Raw genomic sequence first — 20,021 nt, 5'->3', positions numbered from 1 at the left:
TAAATAGATTAAAGTTGAGAGGGGTACAATATGTTCCACCACACAAATATTGAGACAATAGAAGGTGGTGGAATCAAAACATAATTATGAAAAAAATATATATACAGAGAAGGAGGCACTTTAAGTGGAAGAGAAGCTGGTTTTATTATTATTGCACAAGATGAGGTTCCTATCAACTTGTTAGGTTAAAGGGTGGTAAAATTAGGTCCACCATTTCCAAACGTCCATCCTTGTAATATGGGCTATTTTTAAAAATATATTTAATCGTTTCAATTTATGAGACATAATTTGAATTAAATTAGCTAATAAATTACTTTGGGTTGAGTTTGAATACATGATCTGAGTGTTCAAACATGTATTATATATTATCCTCTATGTGTCCATGTAATTGGTCAAAAGTGTAATAGTTAGGCTATACACAATCAAATACTCAAATTTTGAGGATTTATTTAAATTAAATTTCAAAGTAAAAGTGTAAATATGATTATTTTCATTTAAAAATTACTCTTTTGTCTTATGTGAATTCATTTGAATCGATATGAAATTTAAGAACAAATAGAGCATTTTGACACTAGTGAACTTTAGCATGTCATAACATTTAGATGACAATAAAATTAATGCTAACTTGTGATCTTAATTCTTAAATATGTAAAATTGATATGGTTATAAAAGTTCTTTTTGTTAAGGATTAAATAGAAAGTGTAAGTCAGTTATTTCAAAATTTAGAAATGTACTTTTTTTTTAAAAAAATAATAAAAAGAAAAGCAAGTGACACAAATTAAATAATCAAGATATTAAAAAGATTTGTTATTATTTATTACTCAAGAAACTTTTTATGTTTATTTCCAACATAGAATAATTACAACGTAGTAGTTCCTAAAACCGATTTTAGATTTCAATTGGCTTGTAGTTCATTTAATTTGGTGATAAATTCATGATCTCAATTTATAAAAGCATTTTTGCATTATAATTTGAATCTTCCTCTCACTTATTTTTTTAAAAAAATATAAAATATTTTACTTCGCATGAGTCGAGATTTAAATTTTAAAATATAAAATTTAATCTCAATAAATCTAATTTATTAGTTGAATGAATGTGCTTAATTTAAGAACTCATCAATTTTACATCAACATCCACGTATTCGAATTTAAACACATACATAAGATCACTTTCATTTACGTATATTTTATATTTTAGAAAATAATAATTCTGATATTTCTGTCCTTTAATTTAATACTACTATTTTTCAGCTCCCACACACGCTTGCCTTAGCACCTGATACATGTTAGTAGGCCCCTAATTAACCCATCAAAGATACCCCAGAAAATAAAAATTATCACCCACATGGAAACTAACGAACCCATGTTATTGATTCCATCTTTCTTAAATTTCTTGCCCTACTCTAAAAACAAATTAATACATCCTTTTAATTATTTTTTGCAAATTGAGTTATTCTACAATTAAACATTTTAAATTAAGTATAACAACTGTGTACACCAATTACATGTAAAATGAACTGCCCAATCACAATTTTTCACCAAATTAAATGTAGAACAAACTGACAAACCATTACGACTGGTAAAATTTAACATTAACAAACTAAACGAACAAATAAAACCAATGTACATATTATAATAGGAGTTTTTAGCTTACTAAATAGATGAACATACTCCTGGCTAGCTAGGTTTGTGTATATATATACTGTATATGTTGCTGCAAAAACTTTTCCTTTATACATGAACTCACTTATATCTTTCTCATTATGCCAGAAGTCCTACACCATATAAGAACTAACTATTTTCTGTTTATAGCCTGTTTTAAATCCTCCGCAGCAAAGGAACGAGTCGCTTTGAGCGTCAGAGTAAGCTGGCCTCCAATGGATCTAAATTTGCATTTGAATTTTTGGCAACCATGATCTCTGAAGCTGACCATATGCGTGCTGCTTCTGTTGAATTGGAACCCAACTTTGAAGAACAAACTTCATTACAGTCTGCAAAATATTTTCCACTCACATTTGCAAGTCTTGGGTGAGTAGCAACATAGCAAGTTGTTGCAGCTGCCTGAAATTTATATCAATAAACGTCATATAAGTAATCATGCTTGCATATAGTTTATCGTTATGTTTTTTTCAATATAAAGAATCAACCATTGATGTCTATATAAATATTACATTCCCTTAGGGTGCAGATTTTGAGATGATGGGTATGAGAAAACTAACCTGTGGAATAGTCTTCAAGAGTTTTGAGGTCAAAAAGAATACCAGATCTGCATTTATAAAAAACAAAAATCATGAGTTATGGGATTGGTTTAATGTAATAAGTTGATGTGTTCATTATTCTCCCTAATTCTGATAGTTTACATGATTTGAGAGTTTTTTGGAACATAATATATTTTACTATAAATTTTAAACCACACGATTCAAGCTTTTTCTTTATTTTGTCAAACGAGGTAACTAATCACGCTGCTAGTTTTTGTAAACTTTGATTTTCTAAATTATTTTGATCAATCTAATCTACTTAAAAAAATTTAATCAACTTAATTAATGGTTGGTGAAAAAAAGAAGTACCAGTGACGAGGCCTTCTCGTTCTCTAGTGAGTCTAGTTCTTACAATTCCAGGATGAACACAATTGACTGTCACATTTGCCCCCGTTTTCTGCAACATTTAAAAGACAAAAAGACATCTAAATTTAATTTCTAGTATCTTAACGCAAACAAATAATTCAATCTTCTAATGAATCAGGAGCAAGCCAACAAATTTCACTTTTTCCTAAATCAATAAATAACATTTTTTTTCGAAAAGCTTTTTTCTTTTTTTTTTTAAAAAAAAAGGAGAGAGAAAATTTTGGACTTACTTTCAATACCCGAGCCAGCTCCTTGGTGTGCAAAACATTAGCCAGCTTCGAGAGAGCATATGCACGTGTCGCATCGTATTGACTGTCCAATAACAAGACAAATTACTCTCTTTTACAATTAAATCAAGCTAATTATGTTTACTTCTTTTCCAATAGTCTTTTTAATTTTAATTTGTTACTCGATTAAATTTGTATTTATAATGAAATGATTTTTTTTTAAAAATCGTCGTTTAAAGCTCAAAAATGAGACATCTTGCTAGAAGATAAACAACCTCATTCATCCGATGCAATGATTTAACCATATTTTAAGTTCCGACTGTGCATAATTAACTACGTTTTTTTTGTTAAGTCAGTTGAAGTTCACTAACAAATCATGGTTGAACACCACATCATATATTTTAGTCTAAATCCATTCAGATTTAATTTAATACAATGATGATAATAGATATAAATTTAATTTTCAAAAAATTTGCGAATTTTTTACATAGTCAAATCTTAAATCCAGATAATAAAAAATTGCAAGAGGCCAGCAGTCCGTGTATATATAATATTATAAAAACGTCTTTCAATATACAAATATTATATTTTATTTTCAGAAATACTAGTGAATACACGAATATATATTATACTTTGAAATCCTATATTATCTTCTACCAATAATGCATTTATTTCAGTACAAAGTCCTATGAAAGTAAGGCATTGTACTTTTCCCCGATTATTCAAAACGGTTACGGAAGAGATAATAATGAATAAAGTTCACCTTTTGTCTTTAGTGATCAGTCGGAGGTACTGAATCGAGTCGCCGGAAAACCAGCCATGGATGCTTGAGGATACATTCACTATTCTTCCTTGAACGCCCGTTTCATTAGCCGTCTCGATCATCTTCTTCAGTAAAAGCTTTGTCAAAAGGAAATGGCCTGAAGTTTTGCACACATAAATTTTTAAAAATGAATGATTAATTTAATCGGTATCAAAAAACTTTTTCACATGCATGTAAACGAGAGAGAAAACAGTTGAAAATTTACCTAAGTGATTAGTAGCAAAAGTCATCTCAATTCCATCCTCAGAAATGGCATGCTGGTGAGCGAATTTTCCGGCGTTGTTTCTGCAAACAAACAGATAAAACGTGACTTCAAAATAAAATTAGAAAACTAATCACTAATATACACAGCTGATCGGAACTAAAGAGGTTAATTATAGTGAATGAAGCTTTACATGAGAAGATTGAGAGGAAAATTCAGATATTCAAATTCAGCGACGAAATTCCGTACGGAACTCAGAGAGCTAAGATCGAGAGCCATAACGATAATCTCCGCCTCCGGCACTTCAGATAGGATTCGAGTTTTTGTTTCCTCTGCCGCTTTTACGCTACGCGCCGGTAAAATCAGCTTAACACCACGTTTTGCCAGAACTCTCGCCGTCTCTGATCCAATTCCTGACGTCGCACCTGCATATATCACATGCTCAGATCAGAAATGAGATAAAATTTCATTTAATCAATTTTTTTCAATGAAAATCCTTACCAGTGATAATAGCGGTGACCGACCGAAGATCAGGAGACTGTTCGGTGACGTTCTCAGCAGTGGATTTTGAACCGTAACCGCTAGCTCCGGCGGAACCAAGCAAGTACTTCACCGTTTCAAGCATTTTTTCGGTTAATTTTTCACGCTCTCTATGTGATACAGTGGTTTGTTACTAGTAACTACAGTACTGCTGTACAACAAACACACTATGCTTGATTTTCCTTCCAGAAATTGCTTTCACAGAAAACAACTTTTTGCAGTTTTAGTGGTCCATACACCATAACAATTGGGAAAACCGAAAACGAAAAAAAAGAAAGGGTAGTTGCTATTGACTGTTGTTGATGCGATAGCCGAAACCTTACACACTTTGCAGTGATTCAGAACACAAAAAGGCGAAACTAGTACAACTATAGGCCTGCGATTTTCTACTCTAAAAAGAGAAGAAGCAGTATACAGAGAAACTGATAGAGAGAGAATAGTTATGGAGATTGTGGAGGCTAATGGATTTGTGTGGAAAAAAGAGGAAGAGGAAATGGGAATTTTATAATAAGGGGATGGTAGGGATTAAGGGAATCATTTAAGACGCTAATAGAGGATTACATCTTTGTCACTGATTGAGATTAATTTTTTAATTGTATTTAGTAGGAGTACTAATTATAATAGTCATTAGAATCTTAACAAACTTTACCCCTAACCACTTTTTACAGTTTTGGAATTGATTTACACATACTTTAGACAGTTTAGTAGTAAAAAAACAATATTAAAACGATAAATTTAAAGATATAAGTCATTTATTGCTTAATTATTAAGTGCTAACTTACGATTAATATATATGTGTCCATCAAAAAGAAATAGTATATATAATCTTTCTTTAAATAAACTATAACATTAATAATATATATTTTGGAGAAAGAATTACTGAAAACTAACTAATGTGAGATTTATTTGGCGCAGAGAACTAGTCTACTTTGGCATTTTTAATATTAATAAAAATTTGTTTTTTTTTTATGATTATGAATTTATAAACATGTTTTAAAATTGTTGATGCTAGCATCTATCTGCACTTTTAGTCAAATCCCTTTTGATTAAAGTTTGTAATACCATCATTAAAGCAATGAACAATCATAAAGGATTCTGTTAATATTTTTTCAAGCCAAATAAAAATAAATAAATTGGCCAATAGCAATAGTCGGCGATTATTAAAGGAGGTGGCACAGGTGTCAAGATGAACTGTAGAGGACATTTACGAGTAATTAAATAATAAAATTACTTACTACATATAATTAATCAATAATATAATAATTTATTGATTAATCATTATAATAACTAACTAATTAATTAATCGTTATAATAATAATCTAATCTTATCGTCAAAGAAGAATCGCACGTGAGGGTGGAGATGAGTCAATCTACAGCCTCGAAGGGATAGTAAAGTTACTGGTCAATCATTCTCACTTTCAAACTTTATTTTTATATTTTTATTAAAATATATCTTTTTTTCTATCCTTCTAAAAAAAAAAAGGTTTGAAAGATAATAATCATAATATTCGATTTCTTTTGGAGATATAATACTAGAAAATCTGGTTCTTATGGCGTAAGCTGACTCAGATATTTTATATACATGATAATTTATAGAAATATCACTAGTTTAGGAGGTAATTATTTATATATATGCTATGTAATAATATGAATTTTATAATAATTTGGACTTCAAATATATGTATTAGTGCGTCCAGATATGTTCATATACATGTGGTCAAAATTATGTGTAATTTTTTTCTAGATACATTGTAACCATGATACATGTCAAATACATTTATCTAGTGTGATTTGCATGTATTTGAAATACACAAAAAACTTCTCTCTCCCCTCTCTCCCTATTTCAGCGTGTTTGATAGCAATAAAATATGTATCAAGGTGTATTGTCTAACTTGAAATTTGACATGAAATAGTGAAGCGATATATTATTATTTCAAATCATAGAAAAAAGTCATAAATATAATAAAAATATTTGTGTAATTAGATAATTTTTCCCTGTAACTATTGAAAAAATTATTTTCATCGTCTAAATTTTTAAATAGTAATAATTTCGTGTATAAGATATTGAAGGGGTAAATGACAATTCTAATCTCTTCCCTTTCCTTTGAAGGTAATACATATTACTAATAACAACAATTATATGGGAAAATAATTTAATTCATATTAGCAACTTGATTTATTGTTATAAATTAAGGAGGTAAAGTACTTTACTACTTTATGTTAACTAGAAGAATATATAGTCATCACCTTCCAATCATGAATCTAATGAGATCCCAATATGATGAATACATAATGGTTGTAATCTAGCAAGAAAACGCTACGATCCAAATGTATAATGAGCTTTTAGTTATCATAAATCAACCTTTTATTTATTTATTTATTAAGTAATACTTAACTAAAAAGAGAATTAAATGATTATTTAACTTCACGTTTGGCATTGTCCTTTGTGAGTTTGCAACTTAGTTGAGATAATAAAAAGATTGGTAGGACCTTTTTTTTTATATATATATATATATATATAAATATATTACTTATTAAAAGGAAAAGAAGCCACGAAAATGCAGCTTTTTGTAGCACTTCTTCAATCCCCGTGCCTTGCTGCGGGGGGACCTCCTTTTTTTTTTCGATATTTTATATTTGTATTAAATTAATTTTATATGATAAATAATGTAAAATATTTTTTATGATAAATAATTTAATAATAAGTTTTCTAATTAAAGATTACATAATATACGATTAGATTTTTAGTTGGTAGGGGAGTGTACTTTTATTTATATTTATAGCTTAGAAAAAGCAATTTGTTTATTTAGCAATAAAATACTATGCCCTTTTTGTTGTTTACACAAATTTCAGGTTTTTTTCATTCCGTAAGGATATTTGCTACTGTTATTTTAATTTGTATGACCACAATTTTGTTTGATTGTTCATGTCATAGTATACAACACGTCTTGTTAACTTTCTTTTAGTTAAAAAAAGATAGGATGGATGAAAATTTTTCGTATTAATTACTTTTTAAAAATTTGATTTTGAACCTTGAAATAGATAAATTCTTAATAAGAAACTGATTTTCGCTTTTATTAATTATGTATGATACAAAGGCTAAATAATAAACGAGGTGATGCTTATGTTGGAAGTCTCATCGGTATTGGATGGTGCGATGTATTATAAGAATATTATTTCATGAAATAATTTTTTACTTGAGTTAGACCAAGTTTTAAATTATTAAATAGTACTAATATATATCATGGTATTTTCAATTTTTTATTTACTCCATGTTTGACCCTCATATAATATTATTCACACTCTACTTATCTGGTCTAGCTATATATAATCTAGCCCAAAGTTCATTTTTTATACACTTACTTTAAGTTTGTAACTTTCTAAGTTCATAAACTTTTTTAATTTCGGAATAAAAAAAAAGATATTTAAATTAAAATATCAACTATTAAAAAGTGTTTAGGTAAAACAAGTATTTTTTTAATCGAAATAAATTACAATAAGTCACAAGTAAAATTATACAAGAACTACTTACCCATACACATTGGAGCATATAGCCTTCTAGAAAGGGTACAACATACACTTCACACTGAGTTAACCCCCCACCCCTACTCTTATTAAAGGAAAAAAAAACATTAAACATGAAAAGAGTGGTTAATTTTCAAAAGGAAGATTTGTATGCTTTTGAAGAAGCAAGTCATAGATACAAAGAAATCATATTATGAATTTTCTAATAAGAGCACATGGGAAAAGTTTTGACTAACAACTTAGATTCCCACATAGGGAAATGCCCTATAATGTAGTAGTGTAATTAAAATGAGATTCTTGAAAATTTTCCCATTCATAGACCATTATTTGTTCAACTCTCAAAGGTGGACCAACTCATAATATGTATGTCTATGCATAAAAATATGTTTATTTATAAAAGATTAAGTAATTGAGGTGCAATTCCTAGCTTTGAAGATGATGCTTCTTGTTTAGTGTGTTTATAAACACCTTTTTTTATCACTAAAAAATCTGACATCGTGAAAAAAATTTAAATTTAAATCCTGAATAAAAAACATTTATTCTTTTACCATAATCTTCATAATATAAATTTAAATTAGTCGAATACTTTCTTAAATCGTAACATTACTAATTTATTACTCTATAAAATAAAACTAAGGAGCTACTATATATGGAGTATATTTTATTTCTACATTAATTGTGTTTGAATTTGAACATTGGGTTTGATGAATCTATTTTAATGCATCATTCCCCCTTTGACTTGCATTGAAAGCCATGCAATGTACTGCTTAATTGGGACAAGAAGAAAGAAAATATTGGGGAATCCAATGGGTTGAGTAATTATGCATGCTTTCTTTTAGAATGTTCCCACAATAACAAATACTCCATCTCTAGTTTATTTGTTTTCCTATATTTTAAAGTTTTAATGAGTAAAGTCATTCAAGTATTTCTGTAATGTGAAATAATTTTAAAATTGATCAAGATATCTACAGGTTAACACAAACACCAACTCTAAACAATTAATAGTGATATGTTTAATGTATATTCAATAGAATAAGTAGAGATATATCATTTATAGTATGAATTTGACCAAGAAAAAAAATGTTTCAAGACTTAAGAATATTCCGAACAACATAGATCATATATAATATGTGTATATATATCTCTATATATTTTTTTCAAATAAGTATTTATAATTCAGATTTTCAAATTCGTATAATTTTATAAAGATTCACTACTCAATAACAGTATTAACTAGTTATTTTTTCACATGGTACAAATAATCTCTTTATGTAGAGCATCGAATTTTTTTTTCTTCAAAATTTGTAATAATGAATCTTTTTTATTTTCTTAAATAAAAAATAAACTTATAAATCAAGTTTTAGACCAAAAATATTAAAAGCATGTTTGGGATCCCAAATCATGTTTTTAGTAAAAATTTAAAATTTATGATCTGAATCGTAAGTCCAAACGAAAGTTGATTCCCTATTTAAAGAGAACATGCTTCAACCTAGCTCAAGTTAAATATGCAAAGAGCCTCAAATAGTTGACTGCATGCATATATTGAGGAAAGAAACTTAGGATTAATAAAATAAATAAATATATAGGACTCCACTCCATATGCTAATGGACAATTTTCATAGTTTTTCCACTAACTTTTTTATATATAAACATCCACAAAATCTGAAATTTCAAATTAAAAAGGTGTATTTTAAAATGAAAGCAACACAAAATGGAGCCATTCAATTACTACCATACTTCAATCATTGCCACTCTTTTTATGTGGGAGCCCCAGATCTTGCATTGGACCCTTCTTTGAAATTAATTAGTTTTTTTTTAAGTAAAAAAATAAACTAAGGTTTTAATTTTTGGAATCTTTCTATCTTTTTTTTTCCCCAATTATATTAATCATCCTTTGATTTGACTAATCTACTATATTGCATCCACAACCACCTTTCCATGATGATAAATTATGCCCTTTTAGTTATGCAAATTATTGAAGGATATATAAATTAATCATCCTTTTATTTTCTTATGAATTAAGCCTCTATTATACTGATATCATTTGTCTACTTTCAAGGAAATGCTAATTTTAATTAATTATAATAATTAAACTACTATTTCTTGTAATCTAACTTCATTAAGATAAAAACAAAAGGAACAAGAAGCCAAAATTACTAAACCAACTATATATTTCCTATGACAATAATGCCTTTTAATTAAATCTAACATTGATAGTATATTATTTGTTGGCCCTCTATTATTGATAAATTTTTATTATAATCATTATAATATCTGACTAAGCATATTAAATTTTTTAATTTTATGAATTACGCTGTTCTAGCCCAGTTGCTTGTGAATATTCACAAATTTAACCAAAATATTAATCGTTCCATCCTCAAGTGTTATGTTAGATTTTATATTACTTCATATTCGTTAATACTATCATTCTATAAAATCAAATATAATATTTTTTCTACTCTAAAAGACCAAAACACATATTTTAATCAATTAAACGTTAAATATATTATCGAGTAAAAAATTACAAAGGATTGAAAACAACATATACCAATTACTAAGTGTTGTTATCCCTTAAATCTAATTTGAAAAGCAATATAAATCAACAATTAAGTAAATCAAGCAAGCACACAAAACAAAACAAAAAGAAGGAAGAGATAATTAAAGAAATGAAAATGTAAAAAAAAAAAAAAGCAATTTGGTTTATCTAGTCATAAAGTCACTAATTAAATAGCTTAATCTCAAAAAATCAACATAATGCTCAGAGATTACCAAACCCAACCCTCCAATTCTGTGGGTGCTAACTGCTGATTGGGTAAAAATTAAAATAATATTTATAATATTAAGTTCATATCATTTAGTACCTAAACAAACATGTTCAGTATCTTTTAATGCTAATCTCCAAAAAATTAGGCTTTTGTAAGTGTTGGTTAAAGTGAATAATCATTATTTATATAATCAATTGCCCTACCACTAACATAAAATTATGCATGTATCTGCTGAGATCATCTCTTACGTATTGCTATCCACAATTAATTTTAGCATAAAGATTAATTAACTTAATTAATTATTAACCTTTTTTTCAATTCATTCTACTGATGTTGGAAAAAAGAGGGGGAGACAACTAGCTCCATTGTCTTTGGAACAGTTCACTAATCCTTAACTAAAATTTCTTTAATTAAAGAAATGTAATATTGAGATAAATTTAGAATTTTAAATTCGTCGAATTTTAAGTTAAAAAATTATTGATTTAACTTATAACTTATTATTTTATGTATGTTGATAAGATTCTTTCATTTAATATCACCTTCTAACAATGTAACATTAGAAGTGAAGGACGAAAGAGCAACCTTTTAAAATGTCTTCGACCATCAAGGACATCAAAAAAGGCAAAATAAAAAAATTTGCTAGCTACATATTATTATTATTATTATTATTCTGACGTTGATAAGATCCATTATTTAACATCATCTTATAACGACATATCAACTTTAAAAGTTGAGAATGATATTTAGACATTTAAAAACAAAAAAAAATTACTTCATATAGTTGAAGATAAGTATAAATTCGAAAATTCTCATATGACAATCTTTTTAAATTTGCCTTGTGTCATCAAAATAAATGCAAAAAAAGAAATTTATTAGGTATTTAATTTTATTCGATTCTACAAACTTATGATTGGACTTGCCATTTCATTAACATCACTGTTATGACTAGTTCTTTGTACCCAATCAAGGGATCAATGAAATCAACAATTAAAAAACATTGATTTGATTTAACCAAACCATGATTATTATTTTTACACTATGCTCGTGGGGATATATCATGTATATAGCTGTTTGATTTATAAGAAAATTTTATTGGTTTAGTGGATTGAGCTGTCACTAAATTATTTTCTCTATAACAAGACTTTAGTGTTAGGTTGGCATCATATAATGCAATGGCCAATTTCCAATGTAAATGAAGGATTAACATTTCCCTTTCTCTTTTAAGCAAGTCAACCAAAAAAAAGAGAAAAAGCAAATTAATACTCCCTTCATTTTATGTTAGTTGTCGTATTTTTCTTTCATTCATTTTTTCAGAAATTATAAATAAAAAATATTTTTTATAAAATTTTCTCAACTCTTTCGATGTAATTTTAAAAGCAAAACATAATTTTTCAAAATTAATTCTATATTGATAATTATTTTGGAATGAATAATTTAGTAATGTCGATATATAACGACAACTTATATGGAAAGGAGGAAGTAGATAAGACCATAAAAAAGCAAGTTATTCACTTCATCTTAATTTCAATCTGAGGGCCAAGCTTTAAAGCAAATTTCCTTTTTTTTCTTTCTTATGAAAAATTTGAAGCTATAAATTTTGAAAATTATTTAAAATATTCCTTTATTTTGTCACATTATTGTTTAAATTGACTACCAGAAAGTTATATGATTACTCCTTTGCTGAATTGTCTAATCTGTTTTTACTTTTTTTGTTTGGTTTTAATTATTTCACCTCTAAATTAAGTAGTGGGGAAGTTTTCATGATTTTATTACTATGCTTTGGGTAAAAAGCAAGTTAATCATTAAACTCGATTATGTATTTTTCTTTTCAACTAATTTTTTTTTTCTAAAAAAAAAAAAACTTTAATTAGTTGGAGATATGACTAATGAACTAATTTGGAAAATTTTCCTGGTAAAGAAAAACCACATGAAATTTGGTAAATGAGGAAAAACATGGACATTTCAAGAAATTGTTTTAAACCATTTCAATTTAGATAAAAAGGCAAATAGTGAGATTTGAACTTAGTGAATTCAAACTATTATGGTGTTTGAACAGATAAAATTAAAACTCCATAAAAAGATTTTGAATTTCAAATAAACATCTTTTAAAATACGATATATTTCAAATTGTGCCGGATATATCTGAATTCTAAGGATTTTCGTATTTAGTCCTACGTATGTGCATTTTTACCTTGTGCAGGTAGAGAAGCATACTGCATGTGAAAGTTTAAAAGACAGAAGGGTCGTACAAATAAATTAATATGTTCATTTAGTAAGCTGTTTAATAGATCCATGTTGGTCTATGTTATCGGATTCTTCAAAAATGCACTATTTTTACAAAAATCTGATCCACACTTGATGGTGTTCGAAGAGTCCGAACAAATGGTGATATCACTTGATATGGTTCAAAACCTTATGAAATAATACAAAACATAAACTATCAGCAAAACCACTGCAGCTTATTTTAACAGAAGAGGAAAACAAAACTCAATGATGTTTCATTTGGTTATTCTACTTGCTCATTAGCAGTCATTCTTCAAATCTTCAGGCCATCCAAATTCCTCTAGAAGTGCCAGTACAACGCCATTTGACCATCCGAAACCCGTCTGCATTCAGACACAAGTATTAGTCATTTTAAAAGTAAAATGGATTCAGTGTGCTCAATATGATGTCTAGTACAGTCAGAGTCGAAGGCAGAATTTTGAGTTGAGTTTATAGATCCTGGATTAATTAAAAGACAATGAGTTCTGGATAATGTTGGGTCTGAACCGAATCTATGGGTTTTGCCAAACCTGCAAGTAGAACTATAGCTCTGTTCCCATGTTCAGTAACACATGTCCAACTAGGATTACATCTCAAAACTTTCAGGATTATCGAGAGTAGAATCTTTTTATTGTATGATTCAAAGTACACCTAAAACCTTGTAACATAGCTATAACATAACATATTAGTGAAACCAAAAACTTTTGAGTATGCAAATGTTATCTATATCACTTTGACAATTAATATTTCTTCTTGAACAGGGAGAGCTCTAGTACAACAAACTGTTAGAACTGTGTGTAAAATGTAAAAAAGGACAGTCCGGTGTACTAAGCTTACGCTATGCGCGGGGTCCAAGGAAGGGCTGGATCAAAATGGTCTATTGTAGGCAGCCTTACCCTGCATTCTGCAAGAGGCTAGAACTGTGTATAAATGTAAATGAAAAATAATTTGTTCATGAAACAAGCTATTTGCTTTTCCAAGGAGATTAATCAAAATATTTGTTAACTAATATATTTCAGGTACCAAAATTGCATCATGCACTTACTTGGGGCTTATATTCACCACCACCTCCATATGCTCCACATTTTGTGACATCATATTTTTCATACATAGCACCGGTTTTCTTGTAAGTGACATAGTTAGTTCTTAACCAGCGAATAGCAATGTCTTTTGCTAAGGTTCTTGCCTCTTCTAGTCCGGACTTTAAGAGACCTTCAATGATTATGTGTTGAAGGGGGGGCCAGCCATTCGGAAAATCCCTGTTGTAGACAAATATGAGATATAAAAGATTGAAAGGCACTGTAGTATCATGATTCTTTCCTTTATTTCAGTGAGAGCTAAGGTAAGCAATGTACCATTGCTGTCCAGTATTAGACAAGGTCATTGCAATCCCTGCAGGCTGAAGCAAGCCCGAGCTCATGAAACTTTGAACTACTTTCTGAGTTGTGATATTATTATCTTCAATCATAACAAAGCAAAAACATCATTATATGCTCAAGTAGTAATGTCTATATCGGTAAATATCACTTAGAAAGTCTACTGATTTTGGGACCAAAACGAGATGAGGCATTGGCTTATTTCTTGAAAAACTAATAAGAACATCATGGACAGTCCAAACAAGTCCAGGGTCAAAATTTTAGCAGTTTTACGAGGGCAACTAACTCTACTAGACGTACCCGATGAACGGTGATAAGCTTTGCATGTGTTTTAAGTTCAGTTTCTTCCTTTCTTTCTGAATGTTATAGGTATTATCTTTGTAAATGTATCATTCAGATGGTTGGAGCTTGGTTTGACATACAAAGTCAAAATTCCACAGTTTAAGTCTCCGAGAATGGGAAAGTACAGAGGAAACGGCATTACAGATAGATGCAAACCTGAACAAGAATTTTCAGTCCACAGCGGAACAAAATTAGAGGCAAATGACTTCTTGTTCTGGTGCAAATCTTCCCATTTATAAATATCCTAAAAAATCACAATTAAACGAAACAAAAGTTAGAATTCTTTAGTTTTTCAAAGTGAGAAGACATATGCAAGACTTGATGCAAGATATACCACCTCAGATGTCTCGCTGTTGGAAAGCCAGTAATCAAGCCATTGCCCCATCTCTGCATTCCAAAAGATACAGTTTATAGCCTTCTGTCTATTTTGAGCAGCTTCTGTAAAATGTGAAGCCGTGCTACTTTCTCCGACAAGATTTGCTAGAAAGGCTATGTCAAGTTCCATCTATTAGACAAATTTAAAAGCCAGGTTATATGCAAGTTCCTATTTCTAAGGTGTAATTTTCAGAGATTCCACACATTACCTTCAGAAGGAATGCATTCAAATCAACTGGTAGAATTGATGTTGTACTAGTTGTTGTCAGATCAGATCCGTTGCTGCAATAGAAGTTAAAACCCGTCATTCTTTGAATTATCAAACTATAATGAGAATAAATGAACTATAACACTGCTTTGTAATTTCTGAAATGTGATACCTCATCCATCTTGAACTGAAATCCCATCCACTTTCAGCAGCTGATGCCAGTTCACGGTATAATTCTCTTTTTTCACATATATTTGGGAGTACGGAAGCTGTTTCACTGTCCTATATAAATTAAAAAGTAAAAAAAGAACCTGTAATTTACCCTTGTACAAAGGTCATGATAAAACCAAGTCAGGAATATGAGTTGCGGAGCCTTACAATAGTTGATGATTCTGGACGGGGCTTATTCCACATAGCATAGTACCGACTCAAGCTGTGGTTTGATCCCTGAGCATCTTGAATAGTCACCTTATGTATTCCTTAAACAAACAAATAAGTGGACAATGACAAATGAGTAAAGTCTTCCCCGTAGGCTTCCACAACAAAACGCAATTCAGCCAAAAGAACCATAACAAAGCCTAAAAACTATTGTAAATTCACAAGTAAAGGCATCAGACTATTTAATAGGAACCGACAAAAAACAAGATAGTACCTGAATTCCAAAAATGATTCTCCTTGAGCAAAGCAGGAAGGGATCTTCTAACCAAATCTAAATCACCTGTCTGATTGAATATGTCGACAATCATCGCAGCCAGGACAGGAGGCTGACTGAACACGTGAAACATAAGATATAATAAGAATTTGCATAGCATGAAAAGAGAAAATAGATGACAACAGTAACTAACATACAGTCAGTCCTAGTAAGTTTTCTAGCCACTAACCAACACCCCACCCTCACCCCTTAAGAAAACAACAGAAATGCTAGAGAGAGGACAACTTGCAGTTAAAAAAAGACCCAAATACAAGAGGACATCCTGATTTTCCAGAAAAATAGTTAAGATATGAAAGAGATACAATTACTCCCTCTGCAAATTCTTCTTTTTTGAATAATAATGGTGTCAAGCGTAGCTTGTGCGCACCTCGACTAATTCCACCAACTACTTGCTACATCCCACCAGTGTATCTACAGGTAACTCTATCCACCACGGCTTGGAAAAGTGGAAAAAAATCATCTAGCCTTTTTGCCTCTTGGGATTTATACCAAATACCTCAGGGTTGTCAACACATTCTATTGACCACTAGGCTACACCCTTAGGTGTGTTATTAGATATTGCCACCTTCTGCAACATTTTATGTATGCAATTCAATTAGGGTCAAATTCAGAAGTTAACTGGCTTGCACGTTCTATTGGCTCTATTGACAGAAAAAATTCACCATTCAAAATTGGTTTAAAATACCCCCCAGAATCCGAAACTTTTGCATAAAGGCAATACATACAAGTTAAAGCATCTTAAAAGCTGTAAGTTTTATGAATCAATATGTATGAATGCTTGCCTTCTGTTACTGTAGTATGCTCTTGCACCGTTAAGAACATAACCAAATTGATCTATCAGAGAAACCAGATTAGTCACAATCCCTTTTGCAGTTTCATACATTTTGCTGGCTAACAAACCCCTGCATCACAACAAATATGTTTAACGCATAAGACATTCTCATAGAAAAAGAGAACTATTGGGACACAAACTCCAGGAAGTACCGCAGAATGCAACGTTGCAAGCATCATCACTTCATACAAAACACTTGAGGATGAGACTGATTGTTATTCGACTAGTTAATGTAAGTATAGAACAAAGAAAACATTACTTACAAGTCAAAAAGGCATGTTTCAAGTATATACTTATATTAACTGAACGTAAAGTTGTGTTTAGAAACCTCAATACTTGAAGATCTAACAAAAGAATGGAACATTGCGGAGGACAAAGCTGTACATTCACACTAATTCTTAATTTCAGCTTTATCAAAGTCCAGATTTTAACAATATGACCTCCCTAGAAAGCAACACAATTGAATCTTGTGAATAGTGTGAGCTGAACTTCTATCATTTCCCTTTTTTACATTTTCACTTCAAATTTACCAATTTAGTTCATGAAAACCAAGCAGAAGCAACAATAATTAAACAGCACATACTAAAGTTAATAACAGTATTTAAAAAAGATAACGATCAAAAAACACCTAAAGTATCACGTTTTTGCAATTTCCCTACCCGAATCATTAGGTGTTCAACTTTCCTACCATAATTATCACACGAAGTGTATACCTCATAATTAAACAAACTCGCAAAAAAATGTGATACTTCATATGTGTTTTTGACCATCAACTGTATTTAAAACAAAAAGGCAAGGAAATATACTAACCTTATTACCCAATAAGAATCCCAATAATAAACCTCCTTAAAACGCGATCCCGGTATAATAACTGGATTTTTCAATGGAAGCAAAGTATACAACTCTGGTTTTTCCAATACATGATCAGCCACTTTCCTACTTAAATTCTTCCAAAGTGAATGCACCTCCAATGCCCATGCCCTCACCTCGGAATTCTTCACCTTTGGCAAAAAGCCTTCAGGCTCAGCCACAAAGTCCACAGGCTCAACATAAACCAAATCCTCATCAGGACTACTCAAATAACTACCAATAAAACCATCCAAATCACTCTTTGATACTGAACCATTCACAATTCTTGGAAGCTTATTAAAAGCTTCAATTGTTTCTGAAAGATTCTTTCTCAGTGACATATCAACAAACAGTTTAGCATCAAACCTGTTATGGCCATAAGTTTGAAGAGCAACTTCTTGAACTTTTTCAAGAAAAATCACTAAAGGGGTTGTTGGGATTACAGGACCCTTATCAATGGATTTGCAAGTTTCAGCTTTAATCATATTCATAGACATTGTAAATATCATAAAAATTATAGCTTTACCCATGTTGTATAACAAGTTAAAGAGTTCAATACTGATGCCATAACTAATTTATGTGATAGAAAAAAATGTCTTTTTTTTGGTAACAACAGGCCGGCAATGGGATTTTTTGCAGGTATATCGAAAGATAACGACTTAATAAAATGGGTGGCCTTTCAAGTTATTAATTGAAAAAACATTAACACAGAAAAGATTCTTGATTTTGTGTTATTTGATATATAGCGTAGTGTTTGTTTTAAATCAGTACTAGTATTCTTATTCCAAATAGGGACATGATTTAACTTTAATGCACTAATATAAATTTTTAAACCTAAAGAATAATGTAATCAGCGGTTACTAATTAAGCTATACTAAAAAAGGAGTTCTTTTATAATGATTGTCGACTCATAGTGGGAAGATGACAAAAGAAAGCATAGGTAAATATAGTCTTTTAAGTTTTCAACAAAAGTTAGGCTAAAGTTAAAATTCTACCTTCTAATCATCTTTCTCCACATGTTTGAGTGGAATAATTTTTTCGTATTATTTTATAATGTATTATATTGTAGTATTAATATTATGATTTTTTTCCGAAAATAATAGCTTTATATAAACTTTCAAATGGTTCAATGCCAGCGAATATATTGGATCGTATATCATATATGTGCTTATAAACAGTTCGATGCATGAATCTTTTTATGTTTATACGAGATTTGAGTAAAGATCGCGTGCAATTCAAGTTTATGCGAGGAAGACCATCAATCCTGACGACATCATTAATTGAATTCATAGGTTGAATTCGTGGACAAATTATAATCACATAATAATAATTTTATCGTTATTCCAAAATTCCATTATTTCTCACTGAAACTTTTGACTGCAAATGAATGGACTCGTGTCATTTTAGGATAAGTGTGAACTTTGTAGAGTGAAAAATATAGTGAAATAAAAAAAGAACGGCTATCCAAAACAGCCCCTTTGTGTCCTCGAGAATGGAGCAACAGTTACGGGTAGCTACAGTTAACCAGAAAATCAAGTTTATTGATCATGATAAATTAAATTAGTCTACTAAATTATACTCATCCAATCCGTTTAAATTTAAACGGGCAAAATCAAGTTTATTGGTCGTGAAGATGGTCCAAATTTGTCCGTTCAATTCCGTTGTTTCAAAAATTGAATTAATATATAGCTCAAATTAACTTATAAAGAACCCTGTTAAAATAGTTTTGCTTATTTGATATGTTATATCTAATCATAATAAAAATTGCTTAGCACAACTCAAATAACTTTGAACGGATTAATAGCAAGTTCATTTTCTTAGCCCTCTTAGGAGCTCCCACCTTTTTGCTTTCTCGGTGACTCGAACTCACAATCTTCAGATTTAAAATAAGGGTGTTTATTGTCCGAACAACTCTTATTAACTCAAATGAACAATTTAATCAATCTAAATTCAGCTCAACCATCCATTTAATTATAACAGTTAACAATAAAAGCAGGCTTACTGGCAATGCCAGCAGTAAAAAAGAAAAGAGTCACTGAAAAGCAGGAAACAAGGCCCCTGGTTTACTGCCAAAAAAAGGTCTATAAAGACTTCAACAAAATATAACTTATATATAAAAAACTGATGAAACTGAGGCATCCTTTTATATTTATTGTATAAATAAACTCACATGGAAGTTCTAAAAGAAACTACTAGTAATTCTCAAATTGAAAGCAATTCACAAAAAATGGAAGAAACTTCAACTTCATCCAACAATGCGAAAGCCAAAGCCAAAGCCAAAGCCAGAGCCAGAGTCGGAGTTTGTATAACAAGAAAAAAGACTTTGAAAGATAAAAGAGCTAAGTTGTACATTATTCGTC

The 20,021-nt window shown here is 30.1% G+C and overlaps 2 protein-coding genes across 3 annotated transcripts; both read right to left on the bottom strand.

Moving 5' to 3' along the window:
• Positions 1-1,512: 1,512 nt before the first annotated feature.
• Positions 1,513-4,918, bottom strand: LOC107027191 (short-chain dehydrogenase TIC 32, chloroplastic). The gene is made up of 8 exons (XM_015228370.2): positions 4,377-4,918; positions 4,069-4,300; positions 3,879-3,958; positions 3,614-3,770; positions 2,854-2,935; positions 2,567-2,654; positions 2,219-2,265; positions 1,513-2,060 (listed from the first exon to the last, which is right to left on the bottom strand). The coding sequence occupies exons 1-8, from the start codon at positions 4,498-4,500 to the stop codon at positions 1,857-1,859; spliced, it is 1,014 nt and encodes a 337-aa protein (XP_015083856.1). The 5' UTR covers positions 4,501-4,918; the 3' UTR covers positions 1,513-1,856.
• An 8,033-nt stretch (positions 4,919-12,951) lies between these two features.
• LOC107028480 (probable trehalase) lies at positions 12,952-18,491 on the bottom strand. Of its 2 annotated transcripts, none has more exons than XM_015229558.2 (11): positions 17,623-18,491; positions 16,763-16,882; positions 15,921-16,036; positions 15,647-15,747; positions 15,441-15,550; positions 15,270-15,342; positions 15,020-15,190; positions 14,842-14,929; positions 14,323-14,425; positions 14,013-14,226; positions 12,952-13,311 (listed from the first exon to the last, which is right to left on the bottom strand). In XM_015229558.2, the coding sequence occupies exons 1-11, from the start codon at positions 18,189-18,191 to the stop codon at positions 13,228-13,230; spliced, it is 1,749 nt and encodes a 582-aa protein (XP_015085044.1). In that variant the 5' UTR covers positions 18,192-18,491; the 3' UTR covers positions 12,952-13,227. The 2 variants fall into 2 exon arrangements, with proteins under 2 accessions (XP_015085044.1, XP_015085045.1); XM_015229559.2 differs by having other exon boundaries at positions 15,023-15,190; positions 17,623-18,488.
• Positions 18,492-20,021: the final 1,530 nt, after the last annotated feature.

Source organism: Solanum pennellii, chromosome 8 (assembly GCF_001406875.1).
Source record: "Solanum pennellii chromosome 8, SPENNV200".
In the NCBI taxonomy this organism is placed as follows: domain Eukaryota; kingdom Viridiplantae; phylum Streptophyta; class Magnoliopsida; order Solanales; family Solanaceae; genus Solanum; species Solanum pennellii.
The sequence above is the reverse complement of the archived record's forward strand: the minus strand, read 5'-3'. Positions and strand labels throughout refer to the sequence as shown.